Source organism: Podarcis liolepis, assembly GCF_965112155.1.
Source record: "Podarcis liolepis genome assembly, chromosome: 6".
NCBI classification, from domain to species: domain Eukaryota; kingdom Metazoa; phylum Chordata; class Lepidosauria; order Squamata; family Lacertidae; genus Podarcis; species Podarcis liolepis.
In genome coordinates this window covers 50,540,362-50,567,266 of record NC_139559.1, presented here as the reverse complement: position 1 = coordinate 50,567,266, position 26,905 = coordinate 50,540,362, and the positions used below count along the sequence as shown (strand labels likewise).

General features: G+C 44.2%; 1 protein-coding gene across 4 annotated transcripts in view; it reads right to left on the bottom strand.

The window, feature by feature from the left end:
- Positions 1 to 26,905, bottom strand: part of IPO13 (importin 13) — a 45,171-nt gene that overhangs the window by 8,131 nt on the left and 10,135 nt on the right. For all 4 annotated transcript variants that reach the window (XM_083509885.1, XM_083509884.1, XM_083509886.1 and 1 more), the window contains 14 exons: positions 22,930 to 23,666; positions 13,991 to 14,131; positions 12,662 to 12,803; positions 10,517 to 10,683; positions 10,173 to 10,293; positions 6,687 to 6,834; positions 5,819 to 6,000; positions 4,819 to 4,845; positions 4,118 to 4,252; positions 3,596 to 3,739; positions 2,959 to 3,039; positions 2,448 to 2,585; positions 2,081 to 2,177; positions 539 to 591 (listed from right to left, as the gene is read on the bottom strand). In XM_083509885.1, the coding sequence (XP_083366011.1) occupies positions 539 to 591; positions 2,081 to 2,177; positions 2,448 to 2,585; positions 2,959 to 3,039; positions 3,596 to 3,739; positions 4,118 to 4,252; positions 4,819 to 4,845; positions 5,819 to 6,000; positions 6,687 to 6,834; positions 10,173 to 10,293; positions 10,517 to 10,683; positions 12,662 to 12,803; positions 13,991 to 14,131; positions 22,930 to 23,666 (2,313 nt within the window). The remainder of the gene's footprint in view (positions 1 to 538; positions 592 to 2,080; positions 2,178 to 2,447; positions 2,586 to 2,958; positions 3,040 to 3,595; positions 3,740 to 4,117; positions 4,253 to 4,818; positions 4,846 to 5,818; positions 6,001 to 6,686; positions 6,835 to 10,172; positions 10,294 to 10,516; positions 10,684 to 12,661; positions 12,804 to 13,990; positions 14,132 to 22,929; positions 23,667 to 26,905) is intronic.

The following is a 26,905-nucleotide window of genomic DNA, read 5'->3' as shown; positions in this document are numbered from 1 at the left end:
ATGCTGGAGTGCAGAAGGGTTTTGGGGTCAAACACGGGAGACAAGGCTCATCTGCTATCCTTGCCCATTAGATCAGCTGCCCCTCCCAGATCCACCAAGTTACTGAATACATCACTCCTACCTAATAAACAGAAACTATGGACTTGCCAGCATTTGTAAAGAAGTCAGAGTCACTTCAGAAAAGCACGCAGATCTATACCAGGACTGGAATGCTGCTGCCAGAGCTCTTGAACTACATTAACATTTTTCAGCAGCCCCCTCCTGGGCAAGGCCACACCACATGACCTGAAAACAAACCCAACCTACAAGCCTTGTTGCATCACTAGGTATTGCCCCTTGGGGAATGAAAAGGGCAAACTCACACCTATGAAAAAGGAGAATGTTTTGTTTTCAACTTCCACGGAAACAGATGGAGAAACTCGATATTCAACTAAAAGGAAAAAACGTTGTCAACAGAAAGCTAAAAATAGGTTTAAATTGAATTAAAAAAGAGAAAGAGAGAGAACAGAAAGTGAATGAATAAGAAACTAAAACACACCTGTGCCAGGAGTTGCATAAATGAATCAACAATATCAGGATGATCCCTGGGCCCTAAAAATATAATAAAGATGTAACTGAAGAGAAAAATCATACAAACAGCAACTCAACATCATATAGTTATGTGATACAGAAAGAATTTACAAGTGAAAACAGGAGTAAGGGAAGGGGAGGGTGCAAGGGGGTGGGTTGAGGAGGGAAGGCACATGAGCAGCTTGAAGCAAGTTAAAGAAACAAAACATACAAAAATCATGGAGCTTGGAAACCCAAGAACAGAAAGAAAGTGCAAAGGAATAGGCCTGTGCCCAGAGTCCCCTGCCAAGCACCAAGGATAGGAAGGGGAGAGCTCATTGCACCCTAGCAGGGGAAGAGAGAAGCAGGAGCTAACTGGACACCAGCTTCATGTGGAGAACGAGCACATTTGAACTGGATACATGTTATCATGATTTACTTGGTCCTGAAAGACAACTCCAGAGTCAAACAACAAATCCAGTATTGACATGGAGTAGGCACAAAGTCTTGGAAATCCACTAGAGTGCCGGATGGACAGTCCCAGCACAGTATTTTCCTAACATCCATGTCCACATGCCTACCTAGTTGGGAAGAACCCAACTTTCTGGCATTTTCTGCAGGGAAAGGCCAGCGTGGTTGCTGGTAAGCATACTTCCATTCCACAAAAGAGAAAGCCTTGTGGCATTATAAATTTAGCAAATTTATTATCACATAAGCTTTCCTGGATCTGAGAATTCTCTTCCTCCATGTTGGCTATGCCTGACCCAGTCAGGCAGTAACAGGGCATCACTCCAAGCACTAGTTGCTCCCCATCAATTCTGAGTTCAAACAAGGACCTGGAGAAGGAAGCAGATACCCCACCAACCATGCTGACTGGATCTGTACATGTATTCCAAGCTTTTCATCTCAGCTGGGGTCAACATGGAGTCAATATGGCAGTTCCATGCAAAGGCAAGTCCAAACACTTGCTGGGAATTTCACAAAGCTGTAAAAGGAATCCCTTGAGCTGGAGAACCAGGGAGATAGGATACAGAGTCCACATGACAAATGTTTTATTTAGGCCACAGGGGAAAAAAAACCCTGATGAATATGGTCGACTCCATAAAGAGCAGTGATGGGGTTAACTGAAAGACATTACAACGCACTCCTGAGTGATTCTTGCTTTCTACTCAGAGCCGACTGCTCGCTTCATCTTCCTCTTGGGGCTCTAACCCTGGAATCTGACACGGGGAGGGCAGATTTCCAGTCATGAAGGACAGGAGAAGAGGGGGAAATGGCAGCACTACTGTCCACTCAGGCACTGATACCTGAGGAGAAGCATGCCAGAGAGTCCACCTCAGCAAGAGCTTTTCATCTTCATCTGTACCAGCTAAAAGCTTTTGGAACTGAACGAGCACGGCCATGACCTGAGGAAGGTGTTCCCTCCCCCCACCTGCACACACCTTATAGTCGAGTCTGAACAGCTGAAACCAGGAACAGCAGTTTTCAACGTGGCAGCCTCACAAGACTGAAGGTGCCCAAGCACACGTACCTTGCTGAAACAGTGTTAGCGTAACTGATGTGACGAGCAGAAAGAGCGCCTTGATAGGTGGGAAATGGGCAGGCTCATGGGCAAAGATGTGAACCAGCTGGGGATATAAAATACAAAGGGCATTGAAGCCAGAGCAGTCCGGTATGACCCATTCCATCCCATATTTGTAGCCCCTAGCTATCCCCCGTGTAAGTCTACCTGCCTGTTCTCTGTCTGAAAACATCAACAAGATCCTTGCTGCTAACACAACAAAGGAGACAGAGACCAGCTGGCATAGGAACAGTACAGAGGGTAGGAATTACTCAACAGATTATCAGCCTCCATTGTAAACTTAGTAGCTTCCAGGAATTCTAGTACTTAGACTTACCTGTCGAGTGAGATCAATTGCAGATGCCTGAGGAATGGTGCTATACATCTGGCCCAGCATCTCACACAGTTGAGGCACCATGGGTGCAAAGTCATCCAGGAGGGTCTTCACAGACTTTTCAAAAATGGAGCACACAGACTGTGGGAAGAGGAAGGGCTGCGTCAAGGGAGGACTGGTTAAATAACTTGTTCCTTAGCTAAATATCTACTGATTCTGTACTTCACCTTTCCTCAAAGAAGCCTGAGGTGCCATATATAGTTTCCTCCACCCACCACCAATTCAGTTCTGTGAGGTAAGTTTGGCTTGGTCGGCCAAACTCCTAAGCCTAAAAGTAGAATACCAAATTGAACAGAATGTGGGAATCAACTGAAAAGAGAGACTTATCCAACATCACAAACATACCTTCTTCAAGTTCTGTCAACAACCACCAGTGCCAACCTGGGAATCTCCTATCTAACTATAGATATGTGGGCAAAGTGTTGCTTGTTTTTTAACCTAGAACATGCATTACCTCCACAACCTGGGCATCATTCAGCCACTTGCTGAGCACTTTCTGGATAAGCTGGAAGACTTGCTGCAGCACCATCACCACCTAGAGGAAGAAGATAGAAGAGAATTACGAAACTGGCTTCGTCTCCCACAGTTTGAGGAGGAGGAGGAGGAGGAGGAGGAGGAGGAGGAGGAGAGAGCTCAAAACCATTCAGATCCAGGGATGAAAAGATGGTATTAGAGGCCTCTCTAGAGATTGCTCCACAACTCATATTATGCCAGAGTAGTTTTCAAAAGTCTCACAATACCAGATGTGTAGCTGCCCTCACTTCTTTTTAAAAAGAAAATATACACAATTGAAGGGACATTCTGAGCTCTCTTCTGATCACTCAGTAGTCACGTCAAACAGCTCACAATCTGCAGTGAGGAAGTGGCTAATCTATGCAGGCTCATTCCAATAGTTAAAGTAACACACACACACAGTGCTATGTTGTACACCACCTATTTTCACAACCCTTCAACCATTCTATGCTACTGCCCATCAAGAGTTAGAAGAAGCTGCCTACAGTTACATGGCAGGGAAGAGGCACAGCCAAATAAACATGGAGTTGTATGCCCTAATGTATAAAAAGAACTACTCAGACACATGTAACACCCACCGGATTGGGGCCCTGAGGCACCGGCAGCTTCTTGACCTCTGAGCTCTCATGATCATCATCATGATGACTGATGTCCAATGTGGTGAAGAGGTTGGAGAGCAAGCCCAGAATGTGGATGATGGCCAACTTGTTGGAGGGGTTTGGCTGCAAGGCAAGGCATCACTATAGCAGTTACAGTAGATCCAGGATATGGGCCACTCACATCAGATGTCCCAGACTGGCAGCAAGAATGGACAGCACAACTGTGAAGCATAGTCTAGTGATTGATTCCCCCCCCCCCCAGCCAATTCTCACCCACTCCGTTCTTGACTTCAGAAGCATAATGGAAAACAGGGCAGGGGGAAGGAATTTAAAAACCAGAGGACAGAGATAAGAAATGAGAGGCTTGCAAGACCAGAGAGGTATGGTTAAAACAAGGCACAACTTGCAACAAGAAGAGTAGAGTTTTACACACAACAGGCTCTATTCTTTCTTAAAAGAAGGTTGGCAAACAGCCACCACCAAGAAAGGGGAGTAGCTCACCGTTTCATCAGCCAGCTTCTCCAGCTGCTGGATGTAAGGAGTAATCAGTGAGTGCAGATTCTTCAAAATCTCCTCCACTTGGAGGGCAGACAGCAAGAAGCCCAGAGCTTGCATCAGCCACATGCACTGACTTGTCTGGGGGCAGAACAAGATGGACAACATTCTTAGTTTCTCCTATTATCCTCAGAAAGTCATGCTACACTACATCTCAGTTGGAGTTTATTCTCCGTCTATTTTTCGTCAACTCTAATGCTTAAGTCTTAGCTATGCCTTCTGGAAGTCTCAACACAGAAACCTGTGTTTAGTGCCAGAACTTAGCACCAAAATAGCCATTGTCAGAGCCCTGAGTCACAGATAAACACAAATAAGACTCTTTCATGCAGCTTTGGAATGCCTGGAAACATAACGGATGTCTATCTAAACCAGGAAAGAAAAATGTGTGACTCTACAGATGCTTTTGGATTCCAACTCCCAACATTTCTTGCCTGCAAAGCCAATGGCCAGGAACTTCTGGAGGGTCACAGATTCCCCACTCCTGATCAAAACTGTTTGGGAGACATGCATGCAATTTCACCAATCCCTCTAATCCTCCTCTCATTGACTGGAATGCTCAATACTTCGGAAATAATAACCTGATAGGTAACCATATATTCTGTACACTCTTTGACCCTCTGCACCAGGGAGGAGTATAAGTATCTTACCTTGTGAATCTGCTTCATTAGCACATCCTACAGAAGGAAAGATGTGAGAAAGTGAGTACTCGCCCCACAGCAGAAACGTTTAACAATGCTCCAACCACAATATCAACTAACAACTCTGGGAGACAAACACTGATCTGGAGCATGGGCGCTGTGACATTTCAAGTGGATAAGCAAGAGAAGGCTAACTCCCTTCTGATTAACTTAAGCTTGGCCCCTTCCATACATGCTTTTAAGAGGGCCTTGAAAAGCTCTCTACTGCTTTTCCTGAAGAGTGTTAAAGACTTGTATGATTCAGAGCAGCTTTCTCATAGTGGTTGTACACCTGTCTGATGTACCCATTGTCATCTTGCATCAATCTTTTTACATACCGGTGAGGGCTTGATCTTAAAATGCAGCTTATAAATATCTGAATAAATAATCAATAAGCACCCTCTCCCTCCTACAGTGAAAGCCAACCCTTCTCAAGGATGCTTCATAATGGATAAGTAGTCATCAGTGATTCATTATAGGCAGTGGTTTCATACAGCTTGTCTCCCAAGCTCCATAATGTCAGCAGCAAGGGTCAACAGTTCTGCTTCCTCCACACACCCTGCAAGCATAATTTTTCCTCTTCTAGAAGGAAATGTGAAGGGGAAACCAAAGACTGCATTTAGTTTAGCAGAAAGCTGAGCTGAATCTTGACCAAATTTCCACTGCAGAAGTAGCTCAAAGTCAATCCACCTTGCCAGCTGCCAAAACAGATGAACACATATCTTCAAACTGATAAGATTGAAGTTATTTTAACTGATAGATGCAGTCAGAATTCCCATTCTGACAATGTGCAATAAATATTTACTCCACTAAATCTCACATACACACGTAGATATCCTTCTCAGAATGTTCCTACTGCTCTAAGCCCTGTTGAATGATCTCTGCTTTACATACAGCTCAAAACTAGTCAGTGACTTAAACTTCCATGTTCTCATAGAACCATGTATCTTTAGACCATTATTTCAGTTACCTGAGAGACAGCAACTATGTTGGCAGCATAGGGAGGCAAGTCATACTTGCACTCACGGCAGATTTTCTTAAGGGTTGAGACACTAGAGATGGACAACTCAGGATTGCCCAGAGCCTGTAGCACCAGGGGTAAGACATTGTTGATCATGACAGGGTGGTCAGCCAGCCACTCTGAAAGTGCTCCTAGAAAGATAGAAAATGCAGAGTCATGAGCTGCTCTGTTTAATGTGCCAAATGCTATCAGTACAGCCCACAAAAAGCAAAGAAGCACCCCATCAGTATTTAGTTATTTAAAAGCATTACTAAACCACTTCATTAAAGGTCTAAGCAACGTACAAAAATACAGCCATAAACAGGATCATAAAAACAGCTAGTGCAGTTCCCTCAGCACAGGTGCACTATGTGCACGTCAAGGTGCTCCATTCAAAAAACTGGCTGTAACATTCTCCGCCAGATATAGCTTCCAAACCATCTCAAGGAAGCTCTACATGGACTACTGTAACACACACCAATTTCAGGCATTAGGAATCTTTTCAGTCCAAGGGCCACATTTCCTCACTGCCAACCTTCAGGGAGCTACATGCTGGTGGGGGAGTAAAAAAAATAAATTGCCCCATTCTGTTTTGGCCACACTCAAACCTGGCACACATATACACATAGCAGAGACAATGCAAGGCTTTTTGCAGCCTAATTGTAGCACAGGCTTGGGCAAGGAGAGGGTACTGTGGACTGGATGAAGAGGCCCCACAGGCCACATCCAGCCTATGCACTGCTGGTTCCATAGTGTTGTAAGAACTCAACAGCCTGAGGTTCTTTGGGTTAACCTTCCCTTTCAGCACCCATTCCCTCCCCATACCCAGTCTTCTTACCAATAGTGAACATAACCGTATCTGCAAGCTGCACATTGCTGATGCTGATGTGAGGAATGAGCCCAATGAGGCCAGGCACTACATCCGAGTAGTTTACATCTATTGTTTCTGCAATGGACTGGAACCCATAAAGCAAAGCTTCTGTGTGCTGCCAGAGAAAAAAGATTTCATTCTTGAGCCCAGGCCGAACTCTAATGCCCCACATAGATATTTGTTTTTTATTTATTTATTAAATGCATATACCTCTGTTCATCCGATTTGCAACATGGACTCAGCGTTGGTGCTGAATTTTACAAAGGGTGGTTCAAACACCACTACCCAAATGAACAGTGATATATAAATATTTTAAATTTATTTAATCAAACTTGAAGGCAATGAAGGCAGAGACACAGTATGTTGAAAAAGTCCCCAACCTAGATTTCATTTTTACAAAAAATATGCAGGGCTAACTTCCATAGAAAGTTATGATGAGTTGTTGATCCTTTACACTTAGTAGCACAATAATAATTGTTTCACCAGTAAGCTTTTTGCAGGGGCATCGTATCCAGTTAGTCAAATTCTTCAGGTCAAGGAGCCCCTTTCCCCAGCAACATAAAGCACCTGCTATCCTTCAGTGCAACCCCAACCAGACATCCTGAAAGCGCTGGGCTATATAACACACAGGGCTCACCCACACTTCCACTTGTCCCATGCCTTGAAAGCATGGATCCAAGAGGTTTTCCACTTGTCCTGTTTGTCTCACCACTTTCCATGGGAACAAACACCAATCTGCAGAAAAATTGATTGGCGTTTGCTCTGATTCAGCAGTAAAAAGTGGGTTTCCTGGGGGGAAAGGGGCGGGGCAAATGTGGATGAGCTCATTGTGTAGTCTCTCCCCTTCCTGCACCTGCAAGAGGAGGCAGGATACCCCTGCATCCATGCTCCCTCTCACCATGGGCTATTCTAGCAAGATATGGACTGCTGAGGCTGCATACTTAGTATGCTGGAGTGCTGGTATGTTTGCTACTGTCTTAAGGCTTCCAGGTGCGTGGACTGTAAATCATGGCTAGGCTGGGTTTTTGCTTGGCTGTCACATTGATGAACGAGGAGCCCCAGCGGTCACTGGTCCTTGACGCCCATCACTGTTTGCTGTGCCAGTAACACACTGTCAACATGCCAAGGTGAACAGATACATTCTGATTAGCTGCTACACAGAAACCTCTAACCTGGCATTACCACCCATCATGGCACAGGAGACATATCTAAGAATCTTTCAGCATCTTTCAGCAAACTGTAAAGGCAGATTTTCTTTGTAACACTGGAGGTAGTAGGACAACAACACTCCTCAATTTTCCCAGTACAGAAACCTAACTTGTAGACTATATAAAAACATGTGGTAACACAAACCCTATGGTAAGGAAAAATAGATATAATTGAGCATGCATCCTGCTGTCAGATATCTTGCATACCGTAAATTTCGCTCCATAACACGCAGATTTTTCCTCCTAGAAAGTAAGGGGAAATGTCTGTGCGTGTTATGGAGCGAATGCCTACAGATGGCGGGGGAATCTGCTGCAGTCGTGAGCAGTCCGTGGCTCGCTTTGAAACAGCAAAGCGGGTGTAAGCGGCTCCTGTCAGCTAGCGGAGCCGGGGAGGAGGGAGAAAAGCAGAGCGGGAGTTGGCTGCTTTAAAACAACCCCGTGCTCTCTGTCCCTGCCTGCAGTTTTTTGCTGTCCGATTTTGGATTAGGCACTGTAGGGGCTGTGTGTGTGTGTGTGTGTGTGTGCGTGTGCTTGAGCTATCCTTCTCCTCCTCTTGCTTCCCCTTCACTCTCCCCACGTTAGAATCCACACTCTGTGTGTCTGTGTGTGCGTGAGGGCTGCTTCTCCTCTTGCTTCCCCTTCACTCTCCCCACGTTAGAATCCACACTCTGTGTGTCTGTGTGTGCGCGAGGGCTGCTTCTCCTCTTGCTTCCCCTTCACTCTCCCCACGTTAGAATCCACACTCTGTGTGTCTGTGTGTGCGTGAGGGCTGCTTCTCCTCTTGCTTCCCCTTCACTCTCCCCACGTTAGAATCCACACTCTGTGTGTCTGTGTGTGCGCGAGGGCTGCTTCTCCTCTTGCTTCCCCTTCACTCTCCCCACGTTAGAATCCACACTCTGTGTGTCTGTGTGTGCGTGAGGGCTGCTTCTCCTCTTGCTTCCCCTTCACTCTCCCCACGTTAGAATCCACACTCTGTGTGTCTCTCTGTGTGTGATTTGCTTCCCATTCACTCTTCCTGCGATTTTAGAATCCACACTGTGTGTCTCTCTGTGTGTGAGGGCTCCTTTTCCTCTTGCTTCCCATTCACTCCCCCAGCGCCCCTTCGACTTCCAGCGCCCTGCAACTTTAGGGCCAGTTCTCTCTCTCTCTCTCTCTCTCTCTCTCTCTCTGTGTGTGTGTGTGTTGACCTCACTGTGCTTGTTGGGGGAGAGTGTTGGTCGCACTTTTTCTTGATTTGTCTCAGAGTGGTTACTATCGTGGTTTCCTTGCTGGGGAGGAGGGAGAGATGCAGAGCCTGCTTGTTCTAAAGGAGCAAAGCCGGAGAGGAGCCTCTCCTGCATTATTAGCAGCACCCTTCTCCACACCCCCCACGTGTGCTCCTTGTCCCTTGAGTGCTTTTCCTTCCCTCCCCACTTAAAACGTGGTTACAAAGCACGGATCCACATGGATCCTCAGGATTTTTGCACTGGGTCACCCCAAATTCACCATCAGATCACATAGCATGTCCATGGCTACAGCCTGCACAAGAAACACACACGCACCCACTGTTTCATGGGGCCGCAATGGGGCAAAAACGTGGTTACAAAGCATGGACCCACATGGATCCTCAGGATTTTTGCATTGGGCTACCCCAAACTCACCGTCAGATCACATGTCTGTGGCCACAGCATGAACCACAAAAATCATACATCCACTGTTTTGTTTAGAATATTTTTTTCTTGTTTTCCTCCTCTAAAAACTACGTGCGTGTTATGGTCAGGTGCGTGTTATAGAGCGAAAAATACGGTAATTTGGTGGCTGCCACACAGTGATGGGAGGTGTGCCAGAATGCTTGCAAAAACCACCAGCAGTGTCTAACACTAGGAGACAAATCAGCAAGCTGAAAGTTGGGGCATAAAAGCAATCCTTCAGTCCCAATTTTGTAAGTAACCAACTCAGATGTACACTACAAGGAAGAGGTTGACACATTTCAGACCCACTCAACAATTCTAACAACTTTTTGGAGTTTTGTGACTTTGGATTGCCCTTCTACACATACTGCTGTGAGATTTAACAGATGGCTCTTCTGATCAAGACACTCTGCACCTTCACTTTACCTTAGGCACCTCTCTTCCACAATGCTCTCGCCCCAGGTCTAACAAGGACTAGTACCATCCTTTCTTAAAAATTTGCAGCATCTTCAGCCTCTGTGCTTGCTGCATTCCTCTAGCTTGTGTTCCATTTGAGGGTGGAGCTCTCCACTCACCTGCCATGAGGATGGCTGCTCTGTGTTGGTCAAGAGGCGACCTAGTTTGTCATATAAGCTGCTCAACAGCTCTGCTCCAAGCATTTCATACACATACATCAAGGTGTCAGAGATGTCCACTCTAAGGAAATGAGCAAATGAGCAATAGAAAAAAAGAGTTACAAAACACTCCCACATTACTAAATAGCAGCTAAATTGCTGAAACAGTTATAGCCCATAGCCAAATCAGGGCAAGTTCAATGTTTACTCCCATTAATGAAGCATGATCAACTTCCTCTTCTGCAGATTATAAGCACTGCACACCAACTGAATGCTAAGGGATATGATTAGGCAAAAGGTCATACCGGTATATCCGAAATTGCTCCTTTTCATCAGAGGACCAGCAGCTGTACTCTTCATCAGAGGGAAACTGTGCCTTGTGCAGGAGCACATCCACCAGCTGGAAATAGACAGGCCGATATACCTGCTGATACATGGCCTGCTTTTCTGGATCAAAAGAGAGGATGTCATCCTGCAAAGAAAAAGATCATTCAACAAGTGGAGGTTGTAAAAATCAGCCCTGAACTCCAGCAATCATGTTGATGTTAACACAATCAGTCCCCCAAGCATTTTGATGTGATTGGGGGTGGGGGGGAATCACCTCTCATTGCTGTTGAATCTCTATATGGGAAACTCAGAAATGACATTTTAGAGTCAAGTTACTCCACTCAAATATTCTCCTTAATGCATCAAAGATCCTTCCTAGCTTTTAGGAGGAGTTCTACATATTTTGTCAGGTCACTCTCTCTGTAGTATCATTCCTTCTCAATACATTGACACCAACTAGACAAGTACAGAAGCCATCACAGGCTGGTAAAGCAGCTGACCATGTCTGCTTTCTTCTACTTTTAGTGACCAACACCTTGGTTCTTTCCTTTAGAGACAGTTTTAGCCAGTTAAGGAATAAATCCGTCCCCTACAGTATAGCAATGTCTGCTCCAAGAAGAAAGCTGGGTATTCCTATGCTGCTCAAGGCTGGCATGGACAAGGTTACCTTATAAACTAGGCTGATGCAAAAACAGATGTATAGAAAAGAAAAGTAAGAAGGGATTCTGGGTCAGTGAATACAATCCTGGAGGCTTCACTAAACCTCTGATTTAAGATTCTTCCACTAGGCAGAGCTTATGAAGGAAATAGAAAAGGCTGATCCTGGGCTGTCTGGCACAAAATTACCAAAGGTTTTGGGAACCCATAGGAAACTGCAAAGGTGTGTACTGGTGTGGGTTAGACCATGCAGAAAAAGTCTTCTGCTGTCTCTCTGCTCTTGAGCAGCCTATAAAAGATGCTGCTTCAGTTTTGTTCCCTTCATTAGGAACGATGTGCCTGTGGACTCAAGTACTGCGCCAGTCACACACTGAGACAATGCATGACCTCATCTCATTTCAAGCTGGCACCCAGAGAAGCAGCAGCTCAACAGCTAGCCTTGCTCTTGGGCAGTGCAGGAGTATGTCAGGCTAATTTGCCATGCTAATGAAGCTTCTGGGCTCCAAGGAAGTGTGGGGGTGGGGAGGGCAAGTCAGACCAGGCTGCACTGCTTCGAGGACTGTGTCTCAGCATAGCAGCACACATACACCACAAGAGACAAATCTGCATCTGCATTAATTGTGCTTGGAACTGGGAATAGCAGCACTTTGCCTGTCAAGACAGAGAACAAACTTGGTCTTCTTCCATAGCTGAAAAGAGCTATTATCTGTAAGGCTCTTCCAATAAGGCCACTGATGCACTATGGGTTACTCTAGTAAAGAAATACCTTGCCACCACTAGACAGCAAACTAAATGGAGCTCTCTTCCTGTCAAAACAGGGTACTCACAGTCAAGTTGTTCTCTAGCAGAAAGAGAGGAAGATGATAAATCTACCTCATAGCGAATAATTTGATTCATGTAATGAAGTGTTTAGTTTACACACTTCTTGAAGAAGGTGGAGTCTGAGCTGCAAATAAATACCTGCAGGACCTAAAAGGAGTTTAAGGCTCACAGGTATATCTGAGCATCTTCTCTGTTGCCACAGAACATATTACTGGAACACAACTATGTTTATACACCATGTTTATACAGTGAGCAGAATTACTATACATCCTTGTCACTCACTCTGGCCTTCAATATATGCATGCAAGAATGCAAGAATTTCCACTCCATTAAGCACAGAGCATACATCAAGTTTGGCCTCAAAGCTTCTAGTGGACAATTCCAGAACATTCCATTATACTCAATCCAGAGCCAATATCTATACAATCTACATGACAAGTGCAGAACAATTGCAGAACAATTAGTGTAATCGTCATAAACAACTTTAATGTGCTAGCTATTAGCCTTGCCAACTCTTTCATGTAGAGGCATGCAGAACCGCTAGTACAAGCACATGCCTGGCACCAACCAAAGTACAAGCCAGAGAACAAACCTATAAAGATGGCACTGAAGAAGTCCACTTCATGAAGGTGGCTAACACTTACCTGAAGTGTATACCAGAAAGTGAGTGTAAGTGAACTCGTGGTCTCATTGACAGGATAGTGTCCTGGGATCCCAGTGCAGAACATGATCATGTTAACCAGTGCTAGGAAGCTCTGCCAGTGGTCCACTTGGTCCAAGAGAGCTCTGTGGGAGATAGTAGGCACACTGCATCAGGAATTGGCTCTGCCATTGCAGGTGCATAGAAACAGCAGTCACCCCACATTTGGGATAATACAGTACAGTACATTAGTGCACTATACCCTCTACAGCAGGCATCCCCAAACTCAGCCTTCCAGCTGTTTTAGGACTACAACTCCCATTATCCCTAGCTAACAGGACCAGTGGTCAGGGATGATGGGAATTGTAGTCCCAAAGCAGCTGGAGGACCGAGTTTGGGGATGCCTGCTCTACAGGAAAAGGGCTAGAAAGCAAACTGAAAGGGATTCGGCCAACTCAAGCAAGTGGAAAGGGGTTCCGTATAGTCCAGGCATGGCCAAATTTCGCCCTCCAGCTGTTTTGGGACTCCAACTCCCATCATCCCTAGCTAACAGGACCAGTGGTCAGGGATGATGGGAACTATAGTCCCAAAACAGCTGGTGGGCCAACTCTGGCCATGCCTGGTATAGTATCTCTACTATCATGCACAGATACATTAGCATCCATATGACCCTTTGGATCTTTGAGCTGCTTTAGAATGAGGTTTGGGAGACTTATGGGCTGCTTAGCTACAAAGAAACCTAGTAGGGCACATAGCTGTCAACTTACAGATTTGAAAATAAGGGACCAGCAGCCTCAAAAATAAGGGATCAGCAGCCAAAATAAGGGATTTTCCCAGAACAGGTATGTTCATCTTCTGACCGCTTCTGAACCAAAGGCAGAAAGCCCAGCCAACAGCCAAATGAAGCCTCAAGAGGTGGTTCCCACAGCGCAGCAACCTGGCAAAGGGGATGCAGCCAGGAAAACCACCGTCACCTCTCCGCTGGGAAGCACTGAGCAAAGGTGAGTCCCCAGGCAACGCAGCACAAGGCATGCAAGCTCCGCCCCCCCAGTCATTCTTAGACTCCTTACTGGGTGAGCAACGCAGCCAAGCAACACAGTTGGAGCCTCCCTCCTCCCTGGTCGGCAGGGAGATGAGCTGCATCCTTTGAAACCCAGGAAATTTAAGGGACATCATCAATAAGGGACAGCAGTGGGACAAGATGCTGGGATAAGGGACTTTCCCGCCAAATAAGAGACAGTTGACAGCTATGGTAGGGCAGAGGGAACACTCCCCAAAATAGCTCCACTTTCTACTGATCATTGCTATCAGATTCCATCACCATGCTCCTCACCGGGAATGATTCTCCCCCAGGGCAACAGCAATGCGGCAGATCCCATGAGATGTCTCCATATCCCTGCTCTGAACTGCTTGACGTAGTTGTTCCTGGAGTCCCAGTACAGGTGGGATGAGCTTCAGAAGAGTATTCACATACCTGCCAAGGGAGAGAGGATATGGGAGGCTTTATGCCTATATAGCCTCCTAAAATAATGAACCTTCAATCACAAATGTAAGATGACTCCTGCTGAATCAAGCCAGATAGCAGTTTTGCCCAGCCTTCCATTTCCCATGTTGCCCAACCAGATGCTTCAGGAAGCTCGTAAGCAAGGGATGAAGGTAACAGTCCTGTCCTACAATTTGCTCTGCAGCAACTGTACTCGGGAGTTATATAATCTGTGAGCCTGGAGTTTCTGTTAAATACTATTGCTACTGACCTTTCATAGACCATTTCCCCCCATGAAGGTGGCTTATCTCTTGCACCAGTGAATTCCACAAGTTAGTTGTGCACTGTGTGAAGAACTATTTTCTTTTTGTCTATCCTCAATTTGCCAATCAATAGTGAGTGACCCTGAGTGTTGGGAGTAAGAAAAAAATTCTCCACCACACAACTCATGATTTTTTTGAAGTTCTATCATCCTCTTCTTGTCTTTTATCTAAATATAAAAGCCCCAAACACCAAGGGCATCTTACACAGACCTCTCCTCCACAACTCTGAAGGTGCCTACGTCAGTCAGGAAACCCAAGCCAACTGTAAAGAGTGTATTTTGTTATCTCTAGGCTTGTCGCATGCAAACTACTGTCACATTAACCAACACATGAATACCCATTTTGCCTCTTGGAAGTGAAATTTTTCAGATATGAGATTTGCTATACCTCTTAAATGATTCTTCCTGGCACAGAATATTGATAACTTACATTAAATGGCCTTCTCTTCCACAACAAACCTTTCAAAATTCCTGATCTACAGGTCTTGTAAGCTAACAAACACTGCTGAGAGAACATACCTAGAACTTTCATGATGAAGAGTCCTGTAGCACTTTAAAGACTAATACAGTGGTACCTTGGATTACAGATGCTTCAGGTTACAGACGCTTCAGGTTACAGACTCCACTAACCCAGAAATAGTACCTCAGGTTAAGAACTTTGCTTCAGGATGAGAACAGAAATCATGTGGTGGCAGCGCAGCGGCAGCAGGAGGCCCCATTAGCTAAAGTGGTACCTCAGGTTAAGAACAGTTTCAAGTTAAGAATAGACCTCCAGAACAAATTAAGTTCTTAACCTGAGGTACCACTGTAACTCATGACATGAGCCTACATGAAATACCTCAAATAGGAAGAAGGTTTGTATACACCATGGAAGAGAAAGTATTTTACAGTAAGGCCAAGACAACAAAATATAACATATCCTGGTCCCAATAAAGCCTAAGTGCAGTAATATCTGCTGAGCGCAGATGAACATATAACCCAGTTAGATGCATTCTTTTCCCCAGATGAATGCCAAAGGAACCAGCTCACACTAAGTTGTGTCCTGTCTGTGCAAGATGAAACCATGGTTGTAACACTTCATGGGATGCAGTGAGGTAGCCATCAACAATCCCTTTTCATACCAAAAGATAATGTAAAGTGTAAAATTCGCTAACAAACATCATGTCCTAGCCATATTAAGAATCCTCTGCTATGTTCTACATAGGATAACAGATACAGATTTGTAGGCAGATGACAGAACATACCTCATGGAGGTTGAACAAGTGAAAGAGGCCTTGATAACAATGTTGTGAGAGGTAGGCTTCAGAACTCAGTCTACTTTGTTACGTTCTAGCATGATTCTGGTGATGATGATTATGATGATGATTATACTGCATGCTAGAAGAGTAACTGTTTAGGACACATGCTAAAACCTAGAAAATAGGGTGCTGAAAAGGGCTGGAGCTCCCCAGAGCAACATTAATTTTCTGAGGCCATTTCAGATTAGTTTCCAGCTTGGTTTTGGAACTGAAACTGTCTTAGTCTCCCTTATGAGTGATCTATGCCACGGGAATGAGACCCTGCTAATTCAACTATACACCTCATGACTTTCAATACTATTGACATTGCTATCCTTCTAGATTGGCTGCACTGGGGGAGAACAGGGGAACCACACTTTGGCGATCCCATACCAACATGAATCATCAGTTCTAGAAGGTCATGGTGCTGGACTGTTGCTGTGACCCATGACAGTCATGCCATGTTGTTCCACACAACTCTAGTCTGCCCTTCCTATGTTATACCAACATCTATTTGGGAATGGGGAACCAGTGGTTCTCCAGATGTTGAAGTACAGCTCCCATCATCCCTGATTATTACACACACTGGCTGGGACTGATGGGAGTTGGGAGTCCACCAACATCAGGAGGGTCATGTGTTCTCTATCCCTGATCTACATGAAACTACTGAGTGAGATTTGAGAATTTAGGGCGCACTTGACACCCACCTCTATCATTTTTCCTTCTAATTCAGCTGGTGCTGTGGCCTTTAAAAGTGCTGAATTGGTGCCTGGAACCCGTAATCGGCTGCATGAGGACCAATGTCCTGAAGCTCAGTCATGACAAGTTCTATTGATAGGTGGTTTGCCTGCCTTAGTAGATTGGATACACAGTCTGGAGGTGCTATGAGATCTAGCCTTACTTCTGGATGCCCAAGAAACCTCAGTGGTACAAAATACCTTTTACTACTCTAGGCTGGTACAACCAAGCTAACCACAATTAATCATGCTCCAGGAAAATCCCATTCAGATTGTTGCAATGTATTGTATATGGGGCTGACCTTGAAGAGTTTGGAAGTCAGTTAGTAACCTAGTTGCCATACTTTGCACTATTTGGGATGAGATATATGGAACACATCTTGCCAGTCTTAAAACAACTGCACTGGCTCCTGCATTGATTTCCAGAGCAAATTCACTGTGCTATTTAAAGATCTAAACAGCTTGGGATGAAGATACCTCAGTAACTACTTCCTCCCACATGAACCAGCCAGGGTTTTAAGATCCTCTGAGGCTTTTTGTGCCCTCCCCCATCCGAAGCAAGATGGATGGTGATGTACAATGGGGCTTTTTCTACTGTGATGCCCTGTCTCTGCAATGCTCTCCCCCCAGGAGATCTGCCTGGTGCTAATTCTACTTACTTTCCATACCAAATGAGGATCTTTTCATTCAGCCATACACTTTAGTGTCTTTTAGTCTCAAATGATGGTTTTATCTGGCTTTTGTTTTTCCCTTGCTGTTTATGTTCATTGTCATTGTACTTTAATTGAAGCATGTTATTTTAAATGATTTATACAAACTGCTTTGTGAGGGTTATCCAAACACTTAAAATAATGAGCACATACTAAATACCAGGATCAAAAAACTCTGGTGGAGATGCAGCTGTGCATTTCCCTCTCACCACACACACCACTTAATATATGAGGTAGGTGCCCATACATGCACAGGCCCAATTGCACAGGCAGGAACATAGGAAACTGCCTTATACTGAGTCAGACCACTGGCCCATCTAGCTCAGTACTGTCTACACTGACTGGCAGCAGCTCTCGAAGGTTTGAGCAAGGACACAGTTCTGGCTCTAGCTGGAAATGTCAGGGATTGAACCTGGGACCTTCTTGATAACAACAATAATGTCATTATTTATACCCCAGCCACTGGGCGGCTTCCAGCACATATAAAATATTGTAAAACATTAAACATTAAAAACTTCCCAATACAGGGCTGCCTTCAGATGTCTTTTAAAAGTTCTGTAGCTCTCTATCTCCTTCTTATGCAAGGCAGATGCTCTGCCACTGAGATATGGCCCTTAAACCTCAACCAATACATAAATGTAAAAGACTTTTGTTTTTGCTGCAAAAACTCAACATCACTACTCTTCTGGAATTTACCAGCTACAGGTGAATTTAAAATCTGAACTCAGATTTCAAGGATGAGTGTGTTCTGCTCAAACTTCAGGGAAAAATAATCTGGATATGGTTTCCCTGTTCTGGCTTCCCTCGTCTACTCACAATGCTTGGTGCTTGTCCTTCCTTCTGTATAGTTCCATTACCCCACAACATTTCACAACATTTTCATGCATTCAGGATGAAACATATTCTGAAATGGAATACAAATCTAAAGCTGTATGCCATTCACAGAATTTATTCCATCTCAAGAATCTGTTGGTAAAGGGGAGGCGGGAGGCTGAAAGAGTCAAGACCCTTGAATATCCATTTCCTAAAATCAAAAGTACAATGCTCATACAGTGGTCTCCTGGGGGCATCCAGGCAGCTACTGCCTCCCTGTGCACAGCAGCATTCCAGCACCATATAAGCAATTTCATGCCTGTCAATCTCCCTGCTGCTGCCAATAAGTGATTGTAACCATGACAACAAGCACAGAGGAAATGGAGGGGAAGAGCAAAGGATGGCCCCCAGAGAGAGGCTGTGCTGGCGGCTAATCGGCCAGCTGTCAGTTACCTGGCTACTGAGGCATATTATCTGGAGACACAGCTATTCTGCACTCGCATGCCTGCCCCCACCGCACATGCAGCTCATAGATACAGGTGGAAGAACACACCAATGTGCATGCATGCAGCACTAAACAGTTCAAAGGCCATCCATATGCTAACATCACCTTCAAGGCTGAGTTCTGCACTGGAGACCCAATTCCTCTATCATTTTTTTAAGTTCTCAGGACAATTAGGACCACCGTCATATCAATTTACTTGGGACATATCACAGAATGCCAGGTCTTGGTTTGAAAGCAGCCTAAGCGAGTAGACAGATGCCCATCTGCCCACAGTCACTAGGCATATAATATCCTGCAAAGGGAAAAGTATGTGGTCACGTCACTGGTGTTTAGAAGCCAGGGGTAGAGAGATCAGGCTGCTCAATAAGCTGCAAACGTAGGAAGGAGGTGAGGAAGAAGGAAGCATTTATGCCCTGAGGGGCAACTCAAATGAATCCAGTTCTGCATTGCTGTGTGCAAAAACTGAAGTGGATGGAGGAGGGGAAGTGCGCCAGCTCCAGTGGTTGCCGACAACAGAAAAGCATGTGCATCAAGGCTGCCAGCAAGCATCCACAGACAATGCATTGGGGGGGAGGGGGCAGCAGCACACTCAGAGAGGTCAAGGGAGATTCTTAAGAGCAACAGAGACTGAAAGGAGAAACAGAGCTTAATCCTGTTGATCCAGCCAGAATCATATTGCTATTCAACTTCCTCTCATTCCTCACTGATCTCTAGTGAAAACAATGGCACTGCATGCACACACACAACCCTTGTTGCTCCCTCCCTACAAAGCTTATACAACCACTATCTTGCCCTGCTGTCACCCACTCTCAAACTAGTCTTTCATGTCACATTTTTCCTTGTGGCCACCTAATGGCACCCAGTGTTTATCATTTTGGGCTTCTACACACAAGCTTACTTATTCCCTAAGGTAGAGAGTGCTTCTGTTGTAACCTATGGTTAAAACATTAAAGACTGACCGAGAGTGAGTGCCAGTGCTATTCCGTGGCCTGTATTCTGATTCCTGAAATGCATAGTTATGGTGTATTTGCTAGTGATGTGTTTTAAGTTTCTTTTGACCTTGCTTAAGCTCTTATTTGGGGGGCGGGTGACAGGGAGAATTATAATATTTTTAGGCCACTTTTAAGGACAAAAACCCTCTCAAGGCACAATGCAACCATGATAAGAATGCTTCAGAAAAGCCAGTCTAGTTAAAAAATAATGAATATTCAGCCAACCCAAAGCTAAACAGACTCCCTTGGAAGGCGGTAGACTTTCCTTCACTGAAGTTTTTAAGCAGAAGCTGGATGGTCATATGTCATGGATGCTTCAGCTGAGATTCCTGGATTGCAGGGGTTGGACTAGATGATCTTCAGGGTGCCTTCTAACTCTACACTTGTATGATTCTATGAAATCATAAAATACAGTCTAAAATCACCAGCTATAGCATGAAGCAAAACACAGTCTTAAGCAAAGGCCAGAGAGAACAGATTGACTTTTAGTGCTCTCCTAATTGCTTATAGGGTTGATGATTTATGAACCATGACAAGGAAATATTCCAGAAGTGCAGAGCCACCACAAAAAGATCCTCTCTCATGTAGTGGTTGCTACAGGCAACATGGCACCTATGAAGGCTTCCAGTGGTGCCACTGGGCAGGTGCCCTAGACTCTGTGAGCAAAATGTGTAGATACCTCCTAAGTGATTTCAATGAAATGAGAGTGGTATGACTACCTTGTATATTTTTCCTGGTACTAAAGAATGCTCCCTGTTGTCATTACACAGCAACTACATCTGTGTATGTGTGATCTCCATAATCAGGACCAGCAAGACATTGCTGGTTCCTCATGGTAAGCATAAGGTTGTTGGGGGTATTTGTCTTTCTGTATGTACCACTTTGGTGTAGCTAGTAGTGGCTGAACCACCTCAAGTCATGTAACTAGCACATAGATTCCTTGCCACATCTAAATTAGTCCTTGCTAGTGGTTTTTGAGTCATTCAGCAGATTGAGTTTAAATAAATGGTGGGTTGTAGCAGTAAGCATAATTCAGAATTTAATATTACTGCTAAAGAGGATTAACAAATTCCCTTTCTGGTCCCCTTTGAATAGGTTGCAATCAACTTAGTGCTAAGGGAATTGTTCCATCAGCACAAGCATTTATGCTTGTCTGACAAACCATCTCCTCTCCCCCGCCCCGTTGTGGGGGTTCCTCTAACCCTTTGGAGTAGATCTGGGGATGGCCCAGGGGTATATGATTGGGGGGGGGGAGAAGGGAGAAATCCCATTGTGCTCATTGCACTGGCTCCTGCTGGAGCAACAGTTTAATTGTATATGGCCCAGTGTCACAACACACTTGAATACAAGTGAAATAATTACTTTACTATACACCTGACCTTATAATTCTAATTTGGCAACCACTAAGAACATGCAAGAGACTATAAAGGTGATTATCCAATGTAAGCCATACTCATTTGAGTAAATCCACTGATATCAATGGGCTTGTCCACTGATGTCAATTGGTCTATTAAGAGTATGGCTAAATTGGATCACCATTCTAAGATCTAAACTCATGCACACACAGCCAATGCTCATCCAACTCTCTCATAAGAACTGCATAGAATGAGACATTACAGCAGGGATGGGAAAACCTCTTCAGCCCAAAGGCCATATCTCTCATGGGCAACCTTCTAGGGGTTGCATGCCAGTAGTAAATAGGGTCAGAGGCAAAAGAGAACAAAGCAACAGCTGTGACTTGGTATAATAGACCACATTCCAGCTAAGCAAAAGTCAGGTTTTTACACATCCATACCTATTTCTCCATTCCCCATCCAGGTAAGAGACATTATCAATCACAGTTCAAGGACACATTTCAGCCCCAAAAAAGCACTTGAGGAAGGAGTGGCGTACAGCTGATGAGAGGTGTGGCCTGGGGAAGGGGCCTGGCCTGGGCAGCATCTTGAGGGCCAGAAAGAGACCTGGAGGGTCTCATTTGGCCTCCGTGTTTAAGGTCCCGGCTCCTGCTCTACTTCAACCCTGAGGAGTTTGTTCTATTGCACCTTTATTCTTATGAAAAATGTATTTTTGAAATCTAACCCAAGTCTATTCTATTACCACTTAAGGCCAATGTTTCTCTTTTTTCCAGCAGCACTGGTAAATAGTGGTTTACTCTGCCATCCTTTTAGATATTTGAACACTGGTATCATGTTCCCTATAATTTTCTTTTATCTAAATTGAGTATGTTATACATTTCCAAGCCTATAATATCTGTTGTCATGAATAGTTCTGCCACCTGAAGAACCACAGCACTCATTTCCTTAAAAACAAAACAAAAAAAACCCTAGCTTTATTGACGAGCCTGTGGGCAAGGCCTCTAGCTCCCAGACATCAAGGATGTAATCTGTACTATGAACAAATACAGTCAGGGAAGGAGAGGTGTTGGGAGTAGGGAAGGAAAGACAGGAGATGAAAGGAGATAGGAAGCAAACTATATTACAGGCCCTGTCTGCTGAGAGAAACTTCCCAATTATGTTTGCACCCAGAACCACACCAATGTAGTCACAACAGATTCTAGCTCTGCTAGTCATTAACAGATTTTGAAACAGACCAATAGTCCTGGACAACTCCCCTACTCACTTAGATTCCATACTGTGCTCAGAGGGGTTACTGAATTAATGCACACCAGTGAACCTCTACAGAAAAAAGGTGAATTCCTCCATTCATTACTACCTTTCATATCACACAAGACAAAGAACTACAACCAACAGCCACAGCAAATGAATTAACAGAGAGGTGATTTAAGACCTGGATGAAGACACAATGCAAGACTCTAATGGGTAGGGGCCCAAAGCTGAGCTGTCTGGCCACTCCATGAACTCTCCTGAAGCTTACGAGATCCTCCCCTAGTTGAAATCATAACAGAACCAACAGATGCTCTTGTAGATTGGCTGTGGCTACAGAATGTTTGTTTTGAAGCTTGGTAGAATTCTGTCTCACAAGAATCAACCACGCGATTATTTAAAAGTTAATAATACTAGTTTTAGCTTAATTTCAGTTCTGGTAATTCTGTTCTTATTGGTTGGTTTTAGCTTAATTTCAGCACTAGGTAATTCTGTTTTTATTGGCTGATACGTAGTAACTAAAAAAGTCCACAAAAGGTGGATGCTTGCTTGCCAATGGTTGCGCCAATTCAAGAGTTCCTCAATCTCCTCCCTTGCCCCCCATCTTCAAGAAGACCTGCGGAATTTATGTACTGTCCATGGATATGAAACTCTAAACAAGCGCACTCTATAACCTCTTTGTTGGAATCAGAGTGTGGTTGAGAAAGCTGATTGAAAGTTCTGTCAATACAGGTTCTCCCCTTGATTGCTGCATGTGGAAACAGTCAGCTTACAGGGGAGGCTGCACAACTGTAACCACAACTGACCCACAATTTGGAAACAACACTTACCTCTGAGCATCAGGCTGGGAAATGGCATTGACAATGGCCTCCACAGCTGTATCAAAGAGTTCTGGATCGCGCAAAGAGGTGAAGGCTGCCTGGATCAAGTTCTCACACTCCATCAGGGGAATCTCTAACTGCACCCAGCTCGAAAAACACTTCAACACCTTCTGCTTAATGAAGCTGGGAGAGTCTTGTTGCTGTAGTAATTGCTCTAGCAGGGGGAAGACAGAACTGCACTCCTGTGCCAAGACACTACGCACCTGCCCCTTACGGTACTGAGGCAGGCGGCTGGTTTGGAACTCCTCAGGCAGAACAGTCAGCAGCTCTAAGAGTGCCAGGCAGCGTGCTCGCCCATCAACATTAGAGTCCTCTGCCTGAAACATGCGCACCATGTCAGCAACAGCACATGGCCAGGCCTCTGGCATCATGTTTAGTGCTAATGAAGCCAGTGCCACACAAAGCCGGGTCAGCACAATCTTGGAACCACTAGCAAAACGGGTTATTTGGCTGAAGAGCTGTGACTTGAGGCTTTCATACTGGTCAGCTGGGATGTCATTCCAGTAGCGTGAAATCTTGATGTGGAGGGCGCTGGCCCCAAAGTACTGGATCTCAGGCACCTTGTCCATATCGAGAAGTAGCCAACTGAAGTGCCAGGCTTGTGGTGAGACTTGAGCTTGCATCAACCATTTCTGAGCCAGATTCTTGTTTTCAATATTGGGGTCATAATACAACTGGTGGAGTGCCTAGAAGGTAGAAAATAGCAACTTAGCCACTATTTTATATATGCTTGTAAGACAGTAAAAAGCCAAATCCAGATCCCTTACTGTTGGGTACCTGGTTCATGAAATGTTAACTCTCTCCATATTACAAAAAAGAGTAACACCCTGCTCTCCGGTTCTTTAGATCAGAAGAGGGCAGATATGGTTGAGTGGGGACGATACTACAGATAACCATGCAATCAAGTACAACACAGCAGTTGGGGACTGGTAAAAGTCTCAATTGCCCTCAACAGAAGAAATTCAGGATAAGAGTATTCTAAGTCAGTGAACAGAAAGTGTTAATTACTACAGTGGTACCTCTGAATGTGAACGGGATCCATTCCAGAGCCCTGTTCGCATCCAGAAGCGAATGCAATCCGCATCTGCGCATGTGGCGATTCGTCACTTCTGCGCATGCGCGTGATGTCATTTTGATCGTCTGCGCATGCACAAGCTGTGAAACCCAGAAGGAACATGCTCCGTTACTTCCGGGTCGTCGCAGGGTGCAACCCGAAAATACTTACCCCGAAGCTACTTCAACCCGAGGTATGACTGTATTTCAAACCTTTAGTGCTGTAATAATATCCTTCCACAATGAAGAGCTAACTAGATGTGAAAGCAGCAGCCTCATGTTTTAGAACTAGGAATGGTAGAGAACAAATATAAGGGAGCAGCAATTTAATGAGGAAAGCAGGGAAATGGAAGAAGTTGCTGAACACTTCCTCAGCCCTAGCTGCTTATTTTTAAGTTGGGTTCCAAAACATGACGAGAGAAAAGTATTTGGGTGGCAATTCTGAAACAGAAGATTCATAACCCCCTTTCTATTACCTGTTTCTATAATACATTACAATCACCTCCACCCCACCCCATGCTTAATATCTATTCATCATGGTGCTGTCACATCTAGGTGAACCCAGTTTTCAGTGCCACTTTGCTGAACACACAATGCAATTTTCCCCACCAAGCAAACCCTTTTATTTCTGTATTTTACATATGGGAATAACAGTCTGGTCCATCTTGGTAGTGGCTGTTTCCTGGATATATTGAGTTATAGCTAAGGGCTACTCCACACTTGTCCAATGCCTAGAAAGCACAGGTCTGAAAGGTTTTCACCTTGTCCCATGCTTTCTAAGCATGTGTCCAGGCGGTTTTGCATTTGCCCTACCACTTTCTCTGGGAAAACCCACTCTTCACTGCTGAGTCGGAGCAAACGTCAGTCTGCAGAAAACTCAACTGACATCTGCTCCAATGTAGTTTCCCCATAGGAAGCAGAGGGGCAAATGGAAGTGTGAACGAGCCCTGAAATTCACTTTCTTTACATAGACAGTAAATTCTTCCCTACATAGCTAGTAAATTCTTTTCTGTCTCTCACTCAGAAAAGCTGTGCACCTGCCCATCAGAGGCGAGCTATAGCAGTCACTCAAAAAAACTCCCTGTACCTTGTGGCAGACTGCCAGTAAGTTAAAAGTGAAGCCAAGGGTGGTTTGATTTCTCCACTACTTTTCTGCTGAAGAAACAGAGAAGTTTGAATGGGTGAAAAACCTATTTGCAACTCATGTCACAAACCTGTCTTTGTGCAAAAGGAACAACTCATTGGGCCCTCAAAGATACATTTTTGGAAGTGAGGCTATCTGAATTTTGGGTTCAGGTTACCAAAATTACTCAGCTACTATTGAATATCCTGAGTTTGCCAATGAAGCAAAATCTGTGCTGCTGCCATTTGATAGTGCATATATTTGCGAGACAGGTTTTTCAGCAATAACTACTATGAAGATAGTATAAATACAGTATAAATACTATAAATATAGTAGCCAGCTATGTATCAATAACGATATGAGACTATGTTTGACAACCATCAATCCCCACATTGATCTACTCATTAGCGAAGTGCAAGCTCAGCCATCCCACTTATACTTGCCAAAATGGACTTTATTGTGAATAAAGTATTTAAAATATTCATAGTTCAAAATATCTAACACTGCTCGTGTAATAGCATGTTTTTAAAATATTTTTAATAGTTCATGAAGCAATATTCTGTAATCAAGTGATTGGTGGTTACATTCCCACAAAAAACTGAGTATCTCTGTAAGTATTACAAATATTTCAACAAGTTCCATATTAATAGGGGCATTAAGTAAATTTTTGCTTGGATGCCTCAAATAATGGTTACAAAATAGGCAAATGTGCAGTTAAAATGCATGAAATCGACAGCTGTTGAAGACCTAAAGTACGAAACTCATGTGACACTAATTCAGTGGATCACCATACCAAATAAATAGTGGATCATCATACTAAAAAGATTGGGAACCATTGTTTTGAACAAAGCAAAACGTTGAAAAACAGAGACCACAAAACTGATTAGTTTTATCAAATGTAAAAACAAGAAATCTCTTTAAACATAAATGCAAATATTTTAATGGGTAGGTGTAGCAAAGGAAAAAATACAATATGAAGTCATATAGCTCCAGATGTTTTAAGCAGTGTCTACAAAGAAAAGTATCAGGCTGCTGATCAACAAGTGCATTGTGCAGCCATGGTCTGACTTTGTGTCAGGTTCTCCACAAATTTTAGAGCAATCAATGATATTTCTCTAGATGTGGCACAGACTGCACTTGGTCCTTGTACAAATCTGTAGCAGACTACACACACACATAAAATTCCTATTAACTACTGAACTTTATAGTAGGTTCCCATGCAGCCAGAATCTATTGAAATATAAGGGTTAAAATTATTTACCGTATTTTTTGCACCATAACACTCACTTTTTTCCTCCTAGAAAGTAAGGGGAAATGTCTGTGCGTGTTATGGAGGGAATGCCTACGGGTGGCATGCCTACGGATTTTCCTCCTCTAAAAACTATGTGCGAGTTATGGTTGGGTGCATGTTATAGAGCGAAAAATACGGTATATTTTTGAGCAACGATTATCATTAGGTAACTGGAAGTTTCTTAGGAGCCTCCAACACCAAAACAGAAAGCAGAGTTTGACAGCTTTCATGAAGAAGGACAGTAAACCATGCCCATTTGTATTTGTATTGGTGCTATATAATTTGTCCATTGTGGTCTGGAGTAAGATGCAAACTGACAGACAACCAAATTTGCAGATGGTGCCAAATTATTCAGGATGGTGAAATCTCAGCAAGACTGAAGAGCTCCAGAATGCTGTCCCTAGCTGGATGAATTGGCAACAAAATGGCAGCTGAAATCCAACATTAATAAGTACATG